This window comes from Eretmochelys imbricata, chromosome 14 (genome assembly GCF_965152235.1).
Source record: "Eretmochelys imbricata isolate rEreImb1 chromosome 14, rEreImb1.hap1, whole genome shotgun sequence".
Taxonomy (NCBI): Eukaryota; Metazoa; Chordata; order Testudines; family Cheloniidae; genus Eretmochelys; species Eretmochelys imbricata.
In genome coordinates, this window is record NC_135585.1 from 21,819,347 (window position 1) to 21,844,151 (window position 24,805).

Here is a 24,805-nt window from a genome sequence, read left to right on the forward strand (position 1 = left end):
GGCAAACATCCCAGGGAGTGCCATTTGAGATCACGGACATTCCTGAGCACTACTCACCCATTTCCCTGTGCAGAAGAGCAACACTAACCATGGCCATCCAAGAACACTCGCTTTGTAGCACCTCGTACCAGGAGAGGTCAGGTGGTCCTGCAAGGAGCATGCTGCCCTAGAAGTCAGGAGACCTGGATTCTGTTCCCAGCTCTGCAACAACCCACCCCTTTCTGGGCTAAGGTTTCCACTCCCCAGTCTTTGTCTGCCTTGTTTAGAGAGGAAGTTGCACCAGAGTGACCCTCTTATTCCAGCATAGGGGTGGCTTAAACCAAAGTACAGAACTGCAGATCAGAGTTAAATTCCTTCTCTGTGACTCAGTTTCCCCCATTGTAAATGAAAATAATAATTCTGAGATCTGATGTTAAGAGCCAGGTATTATTATTATGCCCCTTCCCAAGCAACATAAGCTAAACTGAAAAGAGTCTCTCTTATACTAGAATCGGAGTGTCCACAGGGTGTGTGCGTGGGGGGCGGTATACTGGTATAACTATCAGTTTATAGGTGTGTGTACAGCACCTAGCACAATGGGGGCATGGATCTTGGATGAAGTTCTAGGTGTTACTCTACTGCAGATACCACCACCACCACCACTCTGCTGGGGAGATTGGTATGCATACGTAGCAGTGTTCTCCCCAGGACATTTGATCTCTTAAACTCACTATCCACAATGCTGTTTAACAATGATCCCTGCTCTCAGTGTTGTCACGTTTCTTGCAAGAAATGTTTTTGCCTATTGTTGCATTTACTGTTCCATCAGACTAGCCTAGGCTTCTGTTCAATAGGCATTAGCTTAGCTTATGGAAAACGGAACGGAAACCTAAGGAAATCAATCTCATGGACTCAAGTATGTTCCCATGACAATATCTTGTACTTTGCCATCCAAGGATGCAGAAGATGAATGAACGGAGCTTCACAACCCCTCTGTAAGGCAAGATTTCATCACCATTTTCCATCTGGGGAAACCGAGGCAGCTAAGGCTAATGGTCAGGATTTTCAGAGCAAGTGAGAGACTATTTATGTTGCACCCCACCCCACTCCACCCCAGTCACAGACCAGGCTCTCACTGTCCTAGGTGCTGTAGAAACACAGCAAAACGTAGTCTCACAACTTCCATCAAAACTAATAAGAGTCATGTATCTAAATGCCAAATTGGCTTGGAAAATTCCAGCCAGTATTTTGGGCACCAAAAGATAGTCACCCACAGCCAGATATTTAAAGGCATTTAGGTGCCTAAAGATGCAGATAAGCACCTAGTGGGAATTGGGTACCTAACTATGGACCTCTTAGTTCCCTCCCAGGGCTTCCTCTTTTGCTCCATTTCCTTCCTTCTAGCTGTGGATCATTCTCCCACCTTGTCCTCTTTTCTTTGCCTCATTCTTCCCTCCTCCTTGCCTTTCCCTCCAGTCCACACTGAAAAAGGCCCTTGTCCAGAAGGCTAAAGCTCTAGAAAGCTCCATAGACTCATATACAAATGCACTGCATAAACAGGGCTGTGAAAGACACAGCGTGCCTTCCCACTCTGCAAGAAGATGCCATTCTGGGCTTCCGAAAGCAGCAGATCATTGCTACCATGGCTAGCTAGATTGCACCTCCCCCCCCAGGGGGAAAAAAACGGCATTTCCCTGCTACTCTTGAGGAATCCTCCCAATTCACGATACACAGTTGCCAGACCTCTGTGGTTTGGATCCACACTAACTCAATCCATTTGGACCCTGAAGGTTGACATCTAGATTTTAAAGTGCCCTGCTGGCACTGGAAAACTAGAGGCATCAAGGAAAAAGCTAAGCATCTTCTCATTGCCAGCTTCATGATGTCTCAACTAGCTTCTCGGCAAATCCCTGGGGTTCAGGCTCGTGAACCTGTGGCTGGGTTTTGGCACATGTGGTATCTCCTGAGAGCAGCCAGGATGGAAATGCAGTGCGCCTTGGGGAGCCCCCTGCCAGGCAGAACAACTGAATCCTTAGTGCACAGTGTCAAGGTATGAGGGAGGTATTTGTATCATTTCCTCTCTATCACTCACATCATCTCAGCAACAGTAGTCAGGGGAAATCCTGCTGCTGTACAGAGATGGGAAAAATCTGGTGTAGGGTCTTATGGGAGGCCAGGTTGTCTGCGCCCTCTGTGCACAATGATGGGGCAGGGGAAAGCCTTGCAGAAGGGTGATCTATAGTTAAGACACTTGACTGAGAATCAGGAGATCTGGGACCTGATTCTGCTCTCAGTTACTCTGGTGATTTGCAGAGAAGCTAGCTGATATGTCCCTTTGACTTCAGTGGAGTTATTTGTGCTTTACTCCAGTGTAAGAGTGGAGAGAAACAAGTCCTTGGGTTCTATTCCCAGCTCTGCCTAGGACCTGCTGGATGACCATGAGCAAGTCACTTAATCTCTCTGTGCATTGTTTTTTGTCATCTGTAACATGGGTATAATGATGCTTCCCTCAACCACTGGAATGGAGCAAGGATAAATTCATCGCTATTTGCAAGGTGCCTGAACATTACAGTGATGAACACCGCAGAAATGCTTACAAATAGAAGTTAAGGTCTTTCATTGCCCTTCCCCCTGCTAAGCACGTCTATTCATGGTCAGACAGGATTCGGCCCTCAAAAGAGATTATGAGAGATATGCTAGCACCACCAGATACTTCTTCCTAACTTGAAGCCAGTATCAAATACAGTCACTGAGCCAGATTCACTACAATGCTCCAATACAAAGCAGCCAAAATCCACTTCAACAAAGTGGTGCAAAGCCACTTCAGGCTACTGGTGAATCTGTCCCAGACATCCCTCATCTGCAGGAAAGTAGTATTACAACAGGACAATGAATTACATTTGTTCTGCAGCACAAAGAAGGACACACAGAAGGTGACATTAGTCACTTCAATCCCAGGAGTCACTGGAACTTGTCTGAAGAGATTATACATGAACTGCAGCACACTGCAATCTGCATTAACGACTAACGCAAGGAATCTTCCGCCACAGAAAACATTCACCCCTGACTTCACCCCAGGAAACTCCCACTGATGTCAAAGACAGGGATGACTAAGAGACACCCTTGACACTACAAATTTATGTTTTATTTTTAGCATGTCACCAGTATCGTAAGGAACATCATCCAGCTGAAATCTATTGCCTGGATCCGGCAAAGATTTAGGCATGGGATTAGCTTCATGCCTAACCAATTAAAAATATATATATATATATATTATATATATATATAAAAAGGAGTTTCTAGCACTACACCCTTCCCCTGAGATTATGTCTACACTGCAGTTGTGGGGCATGACTGCCGCTCATCTAGACATACGGGAGCTAGCTTGAATATAGCTAGCACAGGTTTGGGGGCAACATGGCTGCAGCAGCCCAGGCTTCCATGAACCCGCCTAGAACCCTGGGTAATTACTCAGGCAGCTAGTCTGCTCTGCTGTGGCTTCACTGCTCCAGTACCCAAGCTTGCCAGACTAGAGCTAGGTCAGGTATAGCTGCACAAGTCACAGATGCACCCGATGATTGCAGTGTAGACAAACCCACAGTCCCCCCCCAGGAATGTTCGTGGTTTTACAATCACATTTTTCCCCAGATACTTTTTTTTTTTCCTTTCCCCTGTTGCTGGGTAAAAGAAACTCCAACAGGGGAAACTGACTAACTTGCGATACAGGGGAATGCTCAAAGACTAATTATTCAGTTAAATTGAAAGAAGAGGGAGAAAGATACCACGGACTTCTAATCTCATATAGTTACAGGAACGGCAGGTGCTCGTAACAAAAGTAGGTAGAAAAATGTCAGACAAGTGTAGCTTTTAAGCTGACAACATCCTTTTGATATTTTCAGTATAGAACATTGTAAAAATTGGACAGAAAAGTAAGATGTTCCTATAGACCACGTAACAAGAGTAAGATTTAATAGCTCAAGCTTTCATGAGCTACTGCTCACTTCATCGATGAAGTGAGCTGTAGCTCACGAAAGCTTATGCTCAAATAAATTGGTTAGTCTCTAAGGTGCCACAAGTACTCCTTTTCTTTTTGCAAATACAGACTAACACGGCTGTTACTCTGAAACCATTTAATAGCTCTACATTCTTGACTTTGCCCGGTGGGAAGCAATTCCAGAGCTATGGTTGCCTAGATGCTAGTAGACACTGGGTGGATTCTAACCTCCGTTAGGCTGGTATTATCCTGGAGGCACTCCATTGACTTCCGTGGGATTACTCCACGATTACAATGGTGTTACCGCCATCAGAATCTGTCTCTTTTTCATAGTGAAAATTCTGATGAGCTTGAATTACTGTAAACTGAGACATCTTTAAACGTAGCCTGCAAACTGCATGGGACCAGCCTTTGCATGTGATCATTAGTACATCTAGTCTAAAGACAATACCATTCCTGGATTCTATTGTAAGAGTGCTAGGCGTTGCACTGGCAAAACTGACTACAGCCTTGTTAATGTCATTCTGCTGCTGTCTGGCAAAGCTATGAGCAGCGGCGGGGTTGGCTGTCTCCCTGCAGGCTCAGAAAGGTGACACTGCATTAAGTCACATTTGGAAGGCTATCTTTGCAACCTGAAACACTACAAACCTTTCAAATGTTTTAAATGGACACATTTTGCAGAAATTAATGGCGTAGGCCCCACCCTGCCATGGAAAGCATCCACCTCTCCAATGAGACAGATATTTTAAGACTTGGTCCAGCTTTTCCAATCCAGATTTACACCAGGGTAGCCGAGTAGAATTTTCCTGTATCCCCGTTTCCATGATGCAGCTCTTTTTGCCCATATGTTTGATTTATACTTGCTGCCAATAACAGAATGAGACACTGTGTGACACTTCTCTTTGGGGCAAACCGGTTTAATGCAGTTTTCAGTCATGGGTCAAGAGCAACACCAAAGACAAGTCTGCAAGGAAGATCCCCACACAGAGCAAATAGGACTTTTTAAAGACAGTCTGTGGTACTTTCCTGAAATGTCAGTTCACAGACTACACTACACAATACTTCACTGGGAAACTTGGTCAAGGGTCTGCTCTGGTTAAGCTACTACACTCTGGGTCAAATTCTGCTCTCCATTGCATCCATATAACCGGCCTCAGCTCAGGTCACTTGCACCCATTAACAAGAGCATCAGGAGAACCTGGAGAACTCTAGCAGATTAATCTTGAACTGAATTTTCAGCTGGCATTAGAAGGCAGCACTTACATGGATTTCCAGGGACGTGGGCCAATTTACACCAGCTGAGGATCTGCTCCCTCGTGCAAATTAATGAACTAACAGGATAGGAGACTCAATGCCAGCTCTCTGCCTCCATTCATATCCTACACTGGAGTTACTCCTAATTTAGAGTAGTGTGAACAAATCAAAATAAGGAGCTTAGGCATTTGCAGCTAGGTGGACAATTCTCCTTCTGGGTATTTACCTTTCCCTGCTACTTTGTCTCTTTTGCTCCGTCACCCTTAAGTAGCTAATTGAAAAGAAAACCTGTATTAATCTGCACTGGGACTATATTTCACAAGATGACATTGAGAATACCTGTTACCTTTTAAACACACTTAGATAAAAACGAAACGAAAAAGATAAAAAGTAGTTCTGAATCACAGAAATGGCAAATCCATTCAATGAGAAGGCTATGAAGCAGTGTGTATTTCTGCATCATGTGTTTCAAAGTAGATATGAATAGTGGAACTCTTATTAAGAATAGCAGATAGGTCAAATTGCAGGGCTCACTGTATTAGGGAACCATAACTCAAATGCTATGTTTCTTTCCTGCTTCTCCCGATCCAAAGAAAATCCATCTGAAGCCTCAGTCTTAGGCAAGGGCAAAATTTTCTTTGCCAGTCTAGCGTGGCTTGCTGTCAAGTATTGTGCACCTATTCCACATGCACGGCTTCCACTGACCTCCCTGCTTTTCATGTGGGGTTTGTGTCACAGCAGTGTGATTAATCACTGCAAATTCATGGAGAGAATTTTCCTCCAAAAGACGACCTCTCCAGCAACTCAGAAGCACTGTCTAGTGGTCAGGGCAGGGGACCTAGGAACTCCAGATTTCTAATCCTGGCTCTGCTGCATGGCTCTGTCTCTCTCAAGGCTTGGCTGCACTGGGGTTTTTAGCCACCAATGTAGGTACATTGCTGTAGCTGCACCATCACGAGCCATCTCCCTGAGGAAATGGTGACTTGCGTTGGCCTGGCTCCCATCTATGCAGATTATAGACTGGACACTCATCAGTGGATGTGGAACACTCACCACAGCAGCAGGAGGGGGCCTAAGAGTTTCTCTGCTTTCCTGGGAATTTAGGGTACTCTGAGCTAGGCCAGTCCCAGCAGCTAGGGACTGCTGGGGCCCAGGGGAGCACTGGACATACCACCTTTCCCCTTCCTCACGCCAGCAGCAGCAGGGAGCCACTATTATGGCTCTAGTCTATGCCACTCAAGGATCGCTCTACAAGGAGGAAGCCTTCCAAGGCTCAATGCAAGGTTGAGGGCCTGGTGTGCCAGTGGACCAATGCAGAGCAGTCAGTCCAGGATCAGAGACTGTATTGCTGTGAGGTATCCAAGTGTCATAAGAGCCGTCTTCAGAACGGTCAGTGGAACCCACGGGTGGGCGTGTCACAGGTCCTGCTCTGTGCCCAATCCATAGAAGGGTAGGAGTTTCTTACGGGCCTGCAGCAAGTGAGCCTTGGCTCTTTTAGTTCAATCTTAGCAGCTTATGCTTTTAGCTGTGCAGGTCCCTCTTCCAGTCCCTGATGTATGGTGGTCATCATATCAGCAAACTGGAAAGTCCCTTTCCTCCCGTGGTGCTTAGTAACCATCTGCTTTGCAGTCTGCAAAGTTCCCATAGGATTATTTTCAAAAACCAATCCCTTCAATTACCAAAGGATACCCACAAACCCAAGCAGTGACCAAGCCAGCCAACAAAGTCACAAAGTGGCAATTTGAGGAACAGAAAGAGGAAACAGGAAAAACATGTTATCAAACAATCCTGAAGCCAGTAGGGATGGGAGGGGCAGGGTTGTCCATTTAAAGATTCCACCAAAAAATGTTTGAAAAACATAAAAATTGGAAGGTGGAAAAAATCTGCACATTCTTGTGAAAAATTCTGTTTTTTGCGGGGGGGGGGGGAAGGAATTTTTGACAAAAAAAAGTTTGAAAAATTCTGTCCAGCTCTACTTAAGAGCTTTAAAACTCATAGGGTCAAAAACCTCTGCTGGCATAACTCTAGACTTTACTAGATTTACACTAGTACGTAGGTACTGGAACTAGGGGTTCTGCCTGCCTGGCTTGAAGTGTTTTCCATTATATACAGGGTTTACAATTTTGTTCAATGGCTCTCAGCCCCCACACTTTACAAATTGTTCCAGAGCCCCTGCCAGTTGAGAATCTGACCCATAACCTGTTAAATATACAATTCTGGGATTCAGTGCTGAATTCCTCAGATAAATCTGCTCCAGGAATGCCAAGCAGCTTAAATTAAGCAGCGATTGCAACATTTTTGGCATAATTCTCAGCCTCTTGACAAATGACATTATCTAGCAAGCAAATGCTGCAAACAAAGCAATGAGCCCACAGACATGAAAGCCAAAGGAACGGGGCATCCCACACTGACTGTGATGCTTACTCGTCTCCGAACGTCCTTCCATAGTATTGCAACATGCCTGCCAGACTCGTATGCTCCGGAAAAAATTCCTGAAGTCATCATTCAGCTTCAACCGGGAGCCAACCCACCAGCTGCTGAAAGTTTACAAGTTCCAAATGAGGGAACTGTGGGCTAGTGGCTTGCACCTAAACACTAGGAATCAGGAGAACTAGGTTCTGTTCCCAGATATTTAACTTCGGGGCTGGTTGTGCCACCCACTGATTTCAAAGGCATGACTTGCATGGCACGGGAGGATGGGCTGAAATGTCAAAGGCTCAGCACCCGCCACTGGGACCGGATCTTCCGGTGAGCTCAGCTCCCATGAAAGCACCTAAACAAAGACTATGTTCTCCAAAGCACCCACCATCTCCTGCTGGGAGACACATAGCTTGGCTTTCAGCACCCAACATTCTAAGCTCTTCTGAAAATTCCAGCCTCAACCACCACTCGGTGGAAGTTGGACGAATTCAGCTTGTTTGATTTTGAGCAAGTTCCTTAGCCTCTCTTTGCCTCCATTTTCCCCACCTCTAAAATTTATGAAGCTCTGGGATCTATGAACAAACAATTATTATGATGTATTTGTAGCACCTGGACCAGGACCCACTGTGCTAGGTGAGGTACAAACACAGACTCCGCTCTGCAGAGTTTCCAGTCTAAGTATGAGCACTATGCAATTGATGTGGAGCCCAATGAAGTCAATGGCAAAACTCCCATTGGACTTCCAAAGTGCAAGATCAGACCCTATTTTATTGCTAACAATTATGATAATGTTGCAGGAGGTGGTACATGAGTTTAGCAAAAGAGAGGGGGGAAATCCGGCAAGTGATTACTCCACAATACAGACTTAACTCTTATGGTGGGTTGCACGGGGGGGGGGGGGAGGAGGAGGAGGAGGAGGAGGAGGAGAAATCATCTCTACTAAAGGACTAAGTTCTGCCAAATTCTTCAGTAGGAATTTCATATCCACCCCCAAGGGCGGAATTTAGTGCCACATTATTAAATGTTGAGCAGTGTCTTTGACAGAGGCACAGAAAAAAGTTTTCCTAAAGCTTTTTAGGATACTGTGCAACAGGCATGGTGTATGTATTGAAAACACATTTCCATGAGTCTCCCCTGGACTCTTGTGGAACATACTTTGTATTGGTGGTGGGGGAGGGGGGAATAAGTATACTTTTAGCTAATAGCATAGAAGATGGAAACAATATGCTGAAAAAACTGAAAATATATTGGGGGGAGGGGTTAATGTGATTTATCCCCCCAAGAGAAAGAGCATTTAAAGTCTCTGATTCTCTTGGGGTGGGGGAAGGGGGGAGTTGTCCAGCACCTAGGTTCCTGACCTGAGACCCAGGCTCACTTCCATGCTCCACCACAGACTCCTTGTATGACCCTGGGCAAATCGCTTAGTGTCTCTGTGCTTAGCTTCCCATCTGTACGGTGGAAATAATACCACTGCCCTACCTCAAAAGCGGGATTGGGAGGATGAACACAGTAAAGCTGGTGAGGTGCTCAGAGACAATGGGAATGGGGGCAAGATTAGCTTACCTTACCTAGAAAATAAAAATATCACACAATATTTTCTCTATTGAAAAAACACAACAAAACAGATCAGCCTCAAGCAAAATGGAAAACAACTGCAAGAGAGAGACTGTGAGCTCTCTGGGGCAGGGACTGTCTTTTTGTTCTGTGTTTGACCAGAAAATGGCACCATGGGCCCCTGGCCCATGACAGGGGATCCTTGGGGCTACCATTCTAAATAGTAATTTAGCTAATGCATAAAGCCCTTATCCTGCAAAGAGATGGATGTAGTCAGACCCCCTTTGCCCATGCAAAACCCCGCTGGCGTCCCAAGGGTTTTGCATGGCTCCAGCAGCCTGTAGTTCATGGCAGGACCAGAGTCTTCATGTAGGCAAACGGCAGGAGAGGAGCATTCAAATAAGGATGGAAGGTTGAATTTATGTGAATCTTCCTGGCTTGTGTTGGATTTGGGTTACAACTCCTCGAAGTAGTTCAGATTTCATTATTCTGCCGGCTCGCAAGAATGGAGGAGCTAGGCATAAGCAGGAAAAGCACTACTGTACACGCATGCATCCTGCAATCCAAATATCCAACTAGCAGTGGCAGGTCAAATTTTTTACCGGCTGCTCAACTGTGTGCCTCAAATAGTAAAAATAAATCACTTGAAAGGATCTAAAAGGGTTCCACCCTCACTGGTTACAGGTGTGTAATTTATTCTGCTATCACCATCAGCATTCAGGTCTGATCACAAGTAGCTAAAGAGTTCCCCCTTTAAAAAAATACTCTTTCCCAAGGTAAGATTATCTTGTTATTTACTATATTCCCTACACTGCCCTATAGAAAATGTCGAGGATACTGTAAATACTGGGGTCAAGCTATTTAGCTATCTAAAGTAACAGGCACATTTTTATGGATGACAGTTTTTCTCCCTCTCTGCAAAAAAAAGGGTGCCCATGTTCAGGGTGCAATTACTGCAGCCCTTATTTTAAGCACATGTACAGCTGTTTTTGAGCATGCATGAGTGAATCTGAACCAGCCTACCTACGTTGCAGATAGCAGTATAAGGCCAATATTGCCAAATGCTGATTCAGGACATAACTATGATAATTTACAGTGATGCAACAGAAGATTCCAGCTGGTTTCCACAGCTGGTCTGACTTGTGGCCACTAGGTGTTGCTGGAAGGCTGTGAAGAAGGCCTAAGCCACTCCACCAACACCTTGGAAATTTGAGCCTCTTCCCGAGATGAGAAACATGCTACTGCTTTAAGTACAGTTAAAATTAGAGGTAGGGCGAGCGCCTGCTTGTACCTCCCAACATGGGGTCTCCACGAGTATTTCATTACCAGCAGACTGGCTAGTTTGGAGTGTTTTAAACCTGATCTCCAGAAAACTCCTACTAGAAAATTACATCAGAGACTCACTTTCCTGCAGGGTAGAGAGCGATAAGAACTTGCTAAGTTACACGAAGGCTTCACTCCCTGCACATACCACCCGCAATGCTCTCCTTTTCCACATAGCAAATGTTCCCCACCAGCCCTGGCATCAGTGTTATGTTCAATCTAGTGGCTCAATCTTAAGATCCTTCCCCCTTCTTGGCATCTCAGGGGCAGCAGGTCACACTGTCACAGACCAGAGATGCGGTTCTACTCTCAATTACACTAGTGTAAATCAGGAGTGATTCCACTGAACTCACTGAGGATATGCTGGGATCAAACTGTTCCGAGAGGAAAGTCAAGGTACAAATTCGTAAAGCTAGCAATGATAGTAATAAAACCCCATACCAATCACTCAACTAAAAAACTGTCCAGATAATTGTACTTAGTTCTTATGTAGCACTTTTCATTAGTAGATCTCAAAGTGACTTCTAAAGGATGCCTGGATCATGATCCCATATATATGTCTGGAGTAATTCAGCAGAGTTGCTCTAGATTTATACTGAGCCCAGGGAACCATATAATATATATAGGAGGGAGAAACTGAGGCAGAGAGGTGACGTGGCTGGGTACAAGGTCATTCAGCACGCCAATACTAGAATGCAAGTCCCCTGAGCCCCAGTCCAGTGTGCTATCCACTATACCACTCTGCCTCCCCTACATCACTTGGTAATTCTGTACCCAAAATGTACAGAGGCAACTCCTTGGCCTCACACAACGCGGACAAGCCAGCTGATCAAAGCGTGAGGCACTCCGCTACCAAAGCTAGCTTTGGATCAGTGTGCTTTCCATGGGACTTCTACACACCTGAATCTGATCTCATTGACACCACTGTCACCCTGGCTGAAATCAAATGGGGTCAATGATGATTTACACTCATGTAAGGCAGAGCAGAACCGGGTCCCTACCTTCTATGCAGACTTTTTGTGCTCTGAAACTCGTAGGTCATAATTCTGAGCCATTAATTCTTAAAGAAGAGCTCTGCTCCCACTGATTTCAATGGCAGGCTAGTCTGAAAAGTTGATGGCAAGATATGGCTCTCTGTGCTCAGTATAAATCTAGAGCAACTCCGCTGAATGACTCCAGACATACATGAATGTAAGTAAAATGTGATAGATACAAAAACCCTATTTTGCTCTCTACCCAATATACATGCTACAGAAATAACCACGCATATAAGGATAACTACAACAGCATGGGTTACTGTGGCTCAAGTTTTAATAGAAACTTTGGGAGTGTGACCCAGGCTCCATTCACACAGGCTGATGTAGAGAGTGCTGGACTAGCCCACCCCAGCCAAGGAATGGGAAGCTCTTAAATGCTTAGCTTTCGCAAATCCACTGTGCTCAGGAAACTGCAGAGATGGGAGCATAGGTAGAGAGCAAGCATTGGTGTAACGGAGATGGAGCAGGGAACGTCTGCAATGGTCAACTGTCCTCAAACTCCTTCCACCCCCCTGGGATAAGTGACCATCTGGAGCACTAACTTGCACCATAACTGCGGGGAGTTGGGACCCATCCTGGGAGCAGCAGCTAACCACTGGCAGAGGGGAATGTTGGAGTTCTGTCCTGGTTGCTTAGCAATATGCACAGAGGCAGGTGGTATAAAAAGAAGTGACTGACTACCCCAAGGACCCAGCGGGTGTTTTTCATAGAGCAAAACTGCTCTGCTCTGGCCCTTTAACACTTCATCCCCTTCAGCAAACAAGAGGCATGCCTAGAATAACTAGCACACACTTGGCCCAGCAGTAGAAAGCCCCACTCCAAGGACTGCCCATGTTTGTTTATCTAGGTATTACCTAGTAAGAGTAATGGTGAGGAGCATATTGCAAAGAGGTCACATGGGGTCATCCCCCACTGCAGCTGAGGGCACTGTCAACATACCACAACTACAGAATGTAGCAAGGCCTGGGGACAGGACCTGACCCATGGCTTCTCCCCAACTAGTAATTCAATGGGCCAAATTCTGCTCTCAGTTACACAGACATAAATCTGGAATGATTCTGCAGATCTCAATGACGTTACTCTGGGCTCACGCTGACATCACAGAGAGCAGGAATCTGATCTACTGACTTCACCATGACTCACATGTGCACATCTGAGCCCAGAATCCGGCCACGTGGGCCTGATCCTTCATTGCACAGCATCTCATGCAGCCATGCACGCCAGTGCGAAGTGGGTATCCTGCCCCACCTAGTCAGCACGGTGTACAAAGCTCTGTGCATCAGTGAATTAAGCCCTGGTGTTCTAGTGTGTGATGAGCTGCTGTACAGACAAGAGGCCCTGCAAAACAGGTGAGATGTGCCCACTTCAGGTACAAGTAAGGAGCAATCCAGAAGAACCATTAATAGAATGGCAGCCTTTATATGAAATTAGTTAAATTCCTCTCCCTCAGTTCCACCCTGCTCTGTAGCTTTATTTAGGGCCTAATTCTTCCACCTCTATTCAGGTACTGTACTCCCGAAGCAGTACTGAGAAAACTGCCTGAGTAACAATGCTTAAAGAACCTCTGACATGAGGGACAGAACCAAGCCCCTCGATTAATCATGCTTGACTTGTACCAGACAGAGCCTGCAGAGATTGTTCTGCAATACAGGCCTATTTCTAAAGGTGTGGGGGAGAAGTTAAAGGGATGAAAATCTCCATTGCTGAAGAAACAGACGAGATGTCAGAGCACTCACCGTTCGTGGAGGACGTTACACACTGAAAGGAACTCTGGACCCCTAAAGTGCTGCAGTTCTGCCAAAGGTCTGCCGTACGCCCGTTAACAATGAGCCATTGCTGAAAGAGATGCACAAATCTGTGTGAGGGGGCAGCAAATGCCGGGGGGGAGGCAGAGCAGGGTTACCAAAGTAAAAGATAAGCTTGTGCTCAATTAAGTGCGCTTGCAAAGGATCTGACATAATAGCGCATATTCATTCTTGTCATCTTTTGCATTCTTACAGTTGCTTTGGTCATTTCTGTTTCATGTCTTTATTTCAATGTGTGCACATGCATTACACACACACACACACACACACACACACACACACTTCAATTGAGTTTTGAAAAAAAAAAAACACTCTGCGTTGTTCTTTACCTGATTTAGACTCAGCTGCGTAAAAGAGAAGACTTTTGTGATTCTCTTTAAACATGTACCAAAGCTCTCAAACGCTTCACTTCTCTCTCGCATTTTCTTGGCAGCATGGAAAGCTACAGTAACTGTTTCATATGAATCCCAACCAGTTTAGAGATTATTACAGAAGTAGATTTTTAAAGGTCGTAAAAAAAAACAAAGCTCTTTGAAAGCTAGTCTGGAAGTGACTAGCTCTGCATTAAAAAAACAAAAACAAAACCCACAAACATGTCTGTCTAGATTGGCCATGTTAATTCTTTCAGAGGCCCTGTATTAATTAAGGTCTGGTATTGGAGGAATGAGGAGCACCCTTTAATTTCAAAAAATCTGTCCCTTAGTTTTATCTACATAGACAAATCTTACACATGGAACTGTGCAATGGATTCTGATCTACTCACATCCCCATGTTCCCATATGAAGATCAATCACGGGGGCACGGCGGGGGGGGGGGGCGGGGAGATAAAGTTTGTACTTACACTAACGATTGTTGAGACAAAGAGCAGCACCAGAACCGCAACATGCAGCACGATGATCCCCAGCAACAAAAGGAGCATTTTGGCTGAAGTTTTGGAAAGATCTGAAGGGGAAAAAAAGAGACACGCTTTTAAGTGATAGCAAAACCCCTTGCAGTCAGCCCTTGCATTTGTGTCTATGTGGGGTGTGTCCAGCATTTAGGGATAACTAGATCTGAAAGGGCAGCAGGGGTCGCTGCAGCAACAGAGACTAAGCACAGGGGCTCAAGTTTAATGAGGCTCAACAACTTTTATTAAATGCATTTCTTCGCCAGTGCAACATCTCTTTTAGCAAAGAAATGCAGCTATTTGGAGGGGTCGGGGAGATTTTTAAAGCGCTAACTGGGGTTTACAATGCGAAAGGGACAGGCTCCCAGGGTTGGACAGAAATCCCTGGTGTGGCTCTACAGTACTAGAGACAAATGTTGCAAGCCTGAAAAGGACAGAGCCAGCTTTGAGAAATGCCAGACATCGTCCGGCTTGGAAAAGGGCAGCAAACCTATCTAAGAGGGGTTTTCTTTGCAGTGCCCAGAGAAGGGCTGGAAATGTTCTAAAAAATCCAGTGAAAACACCAAGGAACCTTCAACTTCTACATTATTTTCCTTTCACGCTTAAAGTGTTTTATGGTCTAGAGTTTGATGGCTCAGGATACAGGGAGAAATGCAAATTCCATTACATTCCTCAAAATTTCCACTTGGCTCAGCCTGTCTTAGAAGTGTCATTAGCCAAAGATAAAATAAGGGTTTCTTTTTCCTGAAGCAGCATCACAACAATACGAAAGCCCAGGTTTCCAGCCAAAGATTTTTTATATAAAAACCAGCCACGACTAGTCCCTTGATCAAATATTTTTAGCTCAGAGACTCAGGTAGGGGGAGGGGGCTGGAAACCGTTATTTCACAAAGCCACTATTCTCCACTTCACAGCCAACATTTAGACTCCGTTAAAGTCAGGACCCCCTCGACGAGATCCATGCCCCAACTCCAGCCACTGCGCTTCTCAAATAGCTGAGCAAGGCCAACAGAGCTGGTGAAATGACCACGCAGAGCATTGTGTGTGTGTGTGTACACGTTCGGAGTCTTTCCATAGAGAAACCAACACAGCTACACCCCCACTGCAAGCAACAGTCCGTGCACACAGCCCATGGAAATCAACCAGGTTACAAAAATACAAAACGGGTCTCGGGGAGGACAAAAAACCCAGCTAACGTTCTTCAATGGTCAAACTGTTTCTAATTATAACAAAGTGAGGTCAGGTCTGAAGCAGGTTCATGGAATCCGTATAGGGGAGTGAATCTGCTTTAAAAAAAAAAAAAAAGGCAACACAACAGAACAAGCTAGTGGGTCTGGCACAGAGATTACTACAGAACAAGAGGGTGAAACCGCAGCGTAACCAAGCAATAGGGGACCCACTGACAGGCAGAATCGCGGCTGATGAAGGGGATTTATTTGCAGACAGAGGCAAGACAGCTACTGGGTGGGGGTCATACGCTGCCACACTACTGGGATCGCCTCATCTTCCCCCAAATCCTCCCCTCGCTTCCACGATCGAAAATAACCCGCTCCTGGGCGGTGCGGCTGCTACTTACTTCCCTGCAATAGTCACCCACCAAGCGGCGTCCCAGAGGCTCGACTGGCCCCAGAAGCTCAAACCGAAGCAAAGGAGCAAATCCAGCTGGTGGGTGCGGGTATGCGCCCGTCCCTTTGCCCACGGCAAACGGAGCCAGGGGGCTGGAGAGAGGGAGGCGAGGAGGGCAAAGCGCGAAGTTATAAAGTTTCTCCTTTAACGAGGAACAACGCCCCGGATTGCGTCTGTGCCGCAGGGTGTGTCCCTGGGTCCGGCAGAGGGAGCCCGGCCAGGCAGCGGAGCCGGCTATAAATAATCCCCCAGGAAAAAAAAAAGCCGCTCGGTCGCCGCAGGGAACTTTTACTCACGCCCGTTTGGATCACGCCGGACTCGGCACTCCCCCCCCCCCCCCCCGCGCATGTCTCATCGGCCCACGTGGGGAAGAGGCGAGCCCACGGCTTGGGGGAGCCGCATGTCCCGGCAGCACCCCAGAGCGGCCGCACCCTACACGGCGGCGCTGGCAGGGTGGGGTCGGGGACCCCCCCAGTGCAGGACACCCCATCCCCAGAGGATCCGCTCGGCGGGCTGCTCCCGGCCCCCTTCGATTCGTGCGCGGAGGGCGGCGAGGCGGCTGCAGCCCTGCCTGGGGGCTGCAGGGGCATCCGTGCCACTGGCCTGGCGCTCCGCTAGCCTCCAACCGAGCCCCCACCCGAGCCTGCGGGCTCCTGGCAGGGCGGCGGCCGGGGGGGAGACTCCCCCTTGCTCTCCGGCGAGGGGCAGGCGGCTGCAGCCGGGGAAAGGCCCGCTCCGCCAGCCCCGGCGGGCACCGTGCAAGTGGCCGCCCCGCGCCCCGGGAACGCGAAGGGCGCAGCGTGGCTGGGGAGGGGGGGCGCATGGGGTGAGCCCAGCTCCTCACCCCTCAGATTCCCGCTCCTCACCCCTCAGCGGTTGGGGGGGGATACACGCCCCCCTGTTCTCCTTAATCCTCTGGGAAACCAAACCATTCACCCTGCTCCTAAAACACTCCTCCACCCGCGGGATCCCCAAGCGCTTCACAAAGTCCTGAAGAGAGGCGTCAGCCTAATTTAAATGCACCAGACTTTGCTTTTGCTGCCGCTGCTGCTTCGGTCTCTTGCCTTTTTGCTTTCTCCCGCGCTCACCCGCCTGGCTTTCTAATGGTCTTGCTGTGTTAGGCTCATCCAAATACAATCGCGCATGTTTGCCACTCGCTTATTTTCTTGTAAACGCGTGTCTCCAAATTGCATGGCGCTTTGGAGAGGAGTCACAGTGCAGGGAAGAGAAAGGCCAGTAGAAAGCGCCCCCTCTTTGCTTGTCTGGTGGGGGGGGGGCTTTGCTGACAGAGCTGGGATTTCACCACCAAAGACTTACCAAGCTTCAAAGCGTGCAGCTCTTCCTGGCAATGGTAGCTCCTAGAAAGCCAGCCCAGCGTGCATTAAAGTTCCTCCAGCAGGGGCAGGATCCCAGAGGATGCTAAAAGCCACTCGTGGCGTGGGTCGAGTTGAAAGGGGGATCCCTGACGGATCGGAGTCCTTCTCTGAAACCACAGATCTGGTGCATTCACTGTTTATTCATCCCCCAGTCCAACGCCCAGATATGTCACGGTGGCCTGAGAGAGCACAGCCTCTAGTATTTAAAGAGACAGCTCCTATCCTTATCTCCTCCCCAGAACACAGCCGGCACGCAGGGGCTATTTAGGGGGCGCTGGAGATTAAATGGAAAGGAGTGGCTGAGAGACCTCCATCCCAGTTAAAAGGCTTATTCAAAGCCCTGGATGCTAGAACAATAAATAGCGATCTCCTTCTGGAAGCTGTCATTCAAGGAGTTGGCAAAACAGCTAAATGTTTCCAGGCCTGAAGGGAGAGGGAAGAGGCCAGACAGCGCTGCTCGGGGGTTAGGGTCAGATCTTCAGCTGGTGGAAATTGGTGCAGCTCTATTAATTCTGAGGACTGGCCTATTGGGTATTGTTTGCTTAACAAGGGGCCTTTTCTAACCTCTTTCAGAAGGTGATGTTGTTTTGCTGTTATGTATATTTTTTAAATACCCAGTTGACTATTTTCACTAAAAAAAATTAAAACAATGTGGTTCAAAATCACCTGTTGCTGGGTCTGCGGCATGTGTGATCACACAAAATGTTTGGGTAAGTCACAGGATCTGGCGGAGTCCTCCAGGTAGGGTGATGATCACTTACATCCAGATTCCACACCTCTTTTACACACACCCTTCTCAATGGAACCGGATAGTCCTTGAGTCACCCAGTTCCTTTCCTCAGGGTTACTTGAGGCATAAGGACCTCTGTGAAGTGACTAAGGATGTCAGAAGCTGGTCCCAAGTGACAGATTCCCATCTCAGTTACACCGCTGTAAAGTGGACGAAACCCACCAAAGTCAATGGAGTTGGTGCAGAATCTCATGCGATAATAGAGAACACACAGTGGCCCTCAGCAGGGAAGGAATATTATGCTTGCTATCTATCCATCCATACCTCTCTGTCTATTGCAGATGTGCTTTTAACAAGAGGGAACAATATTCTCTCAACCCACTCCCTTCAGTTCAACCGCTTCATCAAACTGAATTACAGGCATCTGCAATCTAGGGGTAGGACTCAAACATTGCTCACTCCTGATAGGCAAAGACAGCTTGTCTATTTCAAAGGCTGCGCAGTTGCTTGGTAACACAAACTCCTACCTTCTTGGAGTCAGTGACATGCAAAATAATTGACTTAGAGAAAACAGCAGAGAGCATAGAGTTTTTCTATAGTCCAGGAGGGCACCAGAGGGGGCAGCATTCAAGGGTGCCTTGGTCACTGAGGGTACACTGCAATGAAAGAGCTGTGGCATAAGTGTGGCCAGCTTGGGTCAGCTGACTCAGTCTCAGGGGGCTCGGGCTGTGGGGCTAAAAATGGGTCTCAGAGCCCAGACTCCAGCCTGAGCCCAAACGACTACACTGGGATTTTTAGCCCTGGAAGCCCAAGTCAACTGAGCCAGGCTCTGAGACTCAGTGCCACTGTTTTTTTATTGCAGTGTAGATGTACCCTGAGAGGTAGTGATATAGCTGCTCTGGTTACAATTCTTCTGCAGTAATGGCAATTCAAAAATTCCCTCTCGAAAGCAATAAATAAGCAACTCCTACAAGCAGTTTTCAGGGAGTCTTTTCAATACATGTTGCGGGGAGTCTTAGGGGATGCGTCCTGGGTGACAATTATTAGAGCACAGAGAACTGGGAGCTCCTCTTACATCAGCCCGATCACCTCGTCAGATTTTGGAAGTGTGAATTGTAAGAGGAATAGGCAGCATCAGGTACTCAGAATGGGGCTGATGTGTGGCCATGAAGTCAGTGGGTGGTTTGTTATTGACTCAAATGGTGTTAGGATTTCACCACCCAGCTGCTGCTCATGGTTCAGATAGTATGTTTAAATGGTAGTGTGTATGCATCCAGCAAGGTTTTGCCTGCACAATTTTTTTTATTATTTTTAATTTTTTTTTTTTTTTGTGCAGTGGAAGTGAAATTTCTTCAATTTCGGCATCGGGCTTCAAGTGCAAAAGGCCTGTGAAATGCAGCGAGTTTCCACAAAACTCAGGTCGAGATGTTTCAAGTGCCAGAAGGATTTGGTGCCCAACTCCCCTTGATTTTCAAAGAGAGCCGAGCATCCAACTCCCTTAGGCATTTTGAGAATCCCAATCTTCAAGCACCAGCAGAATTCTGTGCCGTGGCTGTGGGGGGCGCTGTTCTGGTTGCAGTTGCCTGTTTCCCTCCCTGTGCGGGCTCTCACAGCAGACCTAAGGACTACTTGCACCCTCAAATATCCCAGACGCAAGCCCTGGGATCGTGACCCCATCTCTGTGCAGGGATGCCAGGCCAGAGGGAAGGCTCCCCAAGACCTGTCACCCACTTGTGCATCTGTGCGGGGTCAGCCACAATCTCATTCTTGTGAGAGAGCTGAACTCACCTGGAATTACAAATGCTGCCCATCTTTAACCATAGCCCATAGGAGTTAGGGATAGAGGACATGCCTGGTTCTCCCCCCTCCCCCCTCGCTATAACAGGATGTTGCCTACAGTTTGGGCCTAATCTGCCCCCACTCACGTTAAGCAGCACCCACAAAGGTTCCCATTGAATCCAACTGGCCTTCAGGCATAAGTACCACTTAAGCAGGGATGATGGTGGCAGAATGAGGCCCTATATTATCCAGGATGTTGGTCCAGTCCCACCTGAAAGGATTCAGTCCATCCTTCCCCCAGCAACTAAGTCCTCAGTCAGACAGAACAGGGCATTTTTTTCCTGATTCTTAATTGTTCCTGTTTCCTTTTAGCCACGCCTCCTAGTAAATACAACACCCCATCAGTTTGCCTCTGTGCGTGACACTAAGCACCAGAGGGGGGATCTGTGATTAAAATCCTCTAGCGAGCGAAGGCATTTGGATTCTCATCAGCGGATGCCTTAAAACAGATTCCTACTGGGGGCCTACTCTCCAGTAGGGGCAGGAAGATGAATGAGCTTTAAAGCCAGAAGGAATCATTATCAAATGTTATCATAGCACCTAGGAGCCCCAGCGATGGACCAGGGCCCCATTGTGTGAGGCACAGCACAAACAGATAGCCTCTGCCCTAAATAGTTTACAGTCTATTCTAACCTCTAGGCTGGTCTAGTGGGTAGAGTATGGGTCTAGGCCTCAGGAGATCTGAATGAGCTCCTGTCTCACCTTGGGCACATCGCTTAAATCTACACTGTGCCTCGGTTCTCTGTCTGTAAAATAGAGCTGCCTCCTTATCTCGCAAGGGTTCTGTACGGATAAAATCCATCTAAGATAAGAGAGGGGCTCAATTCATTCTGTGATAAGGGCCCTAAAAGCACCCAGATGGGTTGACTGTGTGAGCAGAACGCCCGTCCATGTAAATGGGAGAGAATAAACTCTTGTTTTCCAGGGATTCTGAAAATGGGGCCAAACCTAGCTTTTTAAGCAAGAGAGAAATATGTGAAACTCCAACAGGAGAGAAGAATAGCTCAAGGGTGAGGAAGCTTTCGCTGCCGAAGAGCCAGGGAGAACAAAATCAAGAGGATGTGCACAGCAAAGAGCCCATTCCTCAGACATTCCTCCAGTGGAGTTCTGTCTCTTTTTGGAAATGCACTTTAGCCAAACAGACCGGGGCTTTGGAAATATTTATTGAGCATGTGATTTCCCTTATAGCTCTAGGGATTTGATACCAAGCTGCTTCCAAATATTTCAGTCATGTGAATAAGCTTCTAGGAGGGCTATTCTTTATGCCTTCAGCAAACAGAACATGCTTGATAAATGTCTGTTACGATAACATGGAAACTAAACAGAAAGACGAATGCTTCTAAAATGGTGGCACCCAAAGGGCATATGGCATATGTTTGCTCCATAGGTACCAATTAGACAGTTCTGTTTGCCATGAGGATTGGGATCACGTACCAAGATATGTGTAACAGGGTCAACTGCCTCTCAAGTACCCCCTCATGGCCAGGGGTGGCTCTACAGAACTCTGCCTCCATTTCCCCTCCACATAGGCTTCTCTGTGTACACACACCCCTCCTAGAGGTCTGGGTTCATTAATGTAAAAGATCAGAACAAAACTCAAAGTCCCCAAAATAGAGTCCCTCAAGTCCCTGCTTTTAGCAGGCTGCTCCCTGCCCTACCTGTCTGCAGTCTTGTTTCTCTGGTGTCTCAAAGTCTCTACAGCCTTCTGTTCCCTGCAACCTGCAGGAACCTTCTAGCTCTCTGCAACACACTTGTTCAGGTGTGCCTATTTAATAAGTTGTGATGGCTGGCCCCAGGGCTGTAGCCCTTCTAGGAGCAAGCCACCTTGTTGCAATGTGTAAAAGCAGCTACTTGCCGTCTCTACATACAGTCATTTAGCTTCTGCAGTAAATGAACATGCAGTCCTGAACATTTACATGAAAGCAGAATAGGGTCTAGACTCCAGGCCAGTCTGTTCTAATGGAATCAAAATAACATGCATGTAAAAGAGTGAACTGCAGGCTGTGTGTGTGTGTCTGTGGGTGCATATACACATGGATGTTTGTGAGCGAGATAGAGGGTGTGTAGGGGTGATGTATATGTAAATATACATATGCACTATAACCACATTTTTCAATGCAATCGTACCTATGAAGTCATGACCAGTGCCTCATCATCATCTAATGTGTGTACATGCCAGAATATTCCTGGTGTGCCTCCTATACCAGTGATGAATTTGACCACTCTATTTACAAGCTATTCCAGTATATTTGAGAAGACAGGACTTTCACTGTATGTCTTTCCACAGATGAGTTTCTTTAACTCCATAGCCTTGCCTTGTCAGCAGAACCTTTGGGAGTTGTTTCCCATTTATACCCTGCTAATTAAAGCCATACACACCAGGTTTGGAATGTGCTTGTGGAGGGGAAGGGGCAGAAATCTAGACTGAGATCAGCAAGCGTGGAATTCATACAGCATAGGAGAATGGGATATAGATGGAGCAGAGAGACGGAGGTAGGTTGTGGAGCTAACCTTTATCTCTTCTAAAATAACTATATATATAATTGTTTATTTGTATAAGATACCTATAGGTGGGTCACAGGTACACTCATAATTACCTGCACAGAACAATCTTCACATATATACATAGAGTTAACTATACAGGTAAGTGTTTTCAATTAGTTATGTGGGTTCTCAGCCTTGGGTCATGACACCAGCTGAAGTTGAGAACAGGTCCCTAGCCTCAGTTTGCCAGAAGCTGGGAGTGGGCAGCAGGGGATGGCTCACTTGATAATTACCTGTTCTGTTTATTCCCTCTGGGGCACCTGGCCACTGTTGGAAGACAGGATACTGGGCTAGATGGACCTTTGTTCTGACCCAGTATGGTGGTTCTTAGGTGTCAGAAGCTCATGACCATCTTCCCTGCCCTCCCCATGTTACGAAACAGGAGCAAGGTCCTAGCTAGATGGGAGGGGACTCATGGGGGTTGGGAGGGAGAGTGAAGAGGTATGTAAAAGGTTGTGAATGCCTGCGTTAGCAGAGCTACTGTTTCTTTTAGTAAAGTATCACTATATGCATCTCGGAACACAAGCAATCAGTGTAACATTGTTCAGATTCCACTGAAGTCAATGACAAAACTCTCCCTTGAGTTCAGTAGGGACAGAATTTCACCTGATATCTCTACATAGAAAAGCATGTTAGTTGTAGCATGGTTCTATGTGTGGACGCAAATGTTTCAGTGGCATTGTTATTTATGGAGGTGTACAGAAGCGGGAGTTTTAGCTCAGGCCTATTCTTACTTAGGACTGTTTGTTGTACGCTGCAAATAGATATATAGCTGAATGAAACTCACGAGTCCCCTGGCATGTTACGAATCCACACACTAATTTCAGCAACAATTTGGCAGATACAGGAATTTTGTTGCAGCAAAACAGCAATAAAGGCAGACAGGTAATCCTTGAACCCAGGGCAAAGGAAAGGACTCTGATTGGAAGATGGTTATAAAGGTAGTGGAGGCAAGTAAGAAGGACAGAACTTTGGTTGGGAGAAACTTGAAGAATTCAGAAGGTATCACAAAAGAAAAGGCACCCTGGTGTCAGAAGAGACCAGACAGGACAGTTACTTTATGTAGCTTGCTGTGTTCACCACAGACAGTTGCTATTGGGAACTTAATCTTAAGAAATGAGATAAATCTAAGAAACAAAGCTTACTCACCTAGCTACATTACAGCTAGATTGTTCTCCAAAGGTGAAGGTCATATCTGTGCACAGCCGCCATGGTGAGACAAATGCACTACTGAAGTCTACATAAACCCTCCAAACAGTTGAATTTCACCCCAAGTATATTCCTCTCAAGAGCCACAAAGCATGAGTCTTGTGGCAGGGTATGTCTTGCCTGCACTGGGGATCTTCATAGGCCATATCATGTAAAAGAAACAAGACTGAAGTTGAGGAGCATTTGGGATACGGTGACCACAGTATTATGGGATTTTTAGAAGATGGAAAGTGCCAGAGGAAGCAACATGAGTGTTTCTGACTTGCAGAAAGTTGGCTTGGAGAGAATGTGAAATACCCTAAGGAAACAGGGAATTCTACAATGTCTGGGAAATCTGCTTTAGAAAATTGGAAAATATTTGAGAAACAAATTAGAGATGCTGCAACTGAAATTCCTTCAGTTAAGACTAAAACAAAGAACCACAGAGTCCAATGTGTATTGAAAGGGTAGGACAGAGAGAAGACATTTACAGCCAGATAATTGCGACACTGCCATTTAAAATCTCATAAAAGCATTCGACTAATTGGAAAAAGACCAGTCTTTGAGATGATCTAGCAGAACGTTTCAAAAATCTGAAAGACTGATAAAGCTGATGAGCGGGGTATGTGTGTGAAAACTCCCACTGACCTCACGGGGGTCAGGATTTTGCCCAAGGAATTTAGGAATAAGTGCTAAAATTTTCAAATGTGGCTATGGTTGCCTCTCTTGCATCCGAGAGTGCTAAAGGAGTTGGCGGATGTGATTGCAGAGCCATTGGCCATTATCTTTGAAAACTCGTGGCCATCGGGGGAGGTCCCGGACGACTGGAAAAAGGCTAACGTAGTGCCCATCTTTAAAAAAGGGAAGGAGGAGGATCCTGGGAACTACAGGCCAGTCAGCCTCACCTCAGTCCCTGGAAAAATCATGGAGCAAGTCCTCAAGGAATCAATTCTGAAGCACTTAGAGGAGAGGAAAGTGATTAGGAACAGTCAGCATGGATTCACCAAGGGCAAGTCATGCTTGACTAATCTAATTGCCTTCTATGACGAGACGACTGGTTCTGTGGATGAAGGGAAAGCAGTGGACATGTTGTTCCTTGACTTTAGCAAAGCTTTTGACACTGTTTCCCACAGTATTCTTGCCAGTAAGTTAAAGAAGTATGGGCTGGACGAATGGACTATAAGGTAGACATAAAGCTGGCTAGATTGTCGGGCTCAACGGGTAGTGATCAATGGCTCCATGTCTAGTT

General features: G+C 46.6%; 1 protein-coding gene across 2 annotated transcripts in view; it reads right to left on the reverse strand.

Moving 5' to 3' along the window:
- PMP22 (peripheral myelin protein 22) overlaps nucleotides 1–17,428 on the reverse strand; it is a 32,358-nt gene extending 14,930 nt beyond the window's left edge. The window contains exons 1-3 of one of the 2 annotated variants that reach the window (XM_077834046.1): nucleotides 17,197–17,428; nucleotides 14,209–14,309; nucleotides 13,299–13,398 (exon numbers count right to left, since the gene is read on the reverse strand). In XM_077834046.1, coding sequence (XP_077690172.1) covers nucleotides 13,299–13,398; nucleotides 14,209–14,286 — 178 coding nt within the window. In that variant the 5' untranslated portion in view covers nucleotides 14,287–14,309; nucleotides 17,197–17,428. Of the gene's footprint in view, nucleotides 1–13,298; nucleotides 13,399–14,208; nucleotides 14,310–15,829; nucleotides 16,078–17,196 lie in introns of those variants that run through there. The other variant, XM_077834047.1, reaches the window with a different exon arrangement.
- Between the last annotated feature and the right edge of the window lie 7,377 nt (nucleotides 17,429–24,805).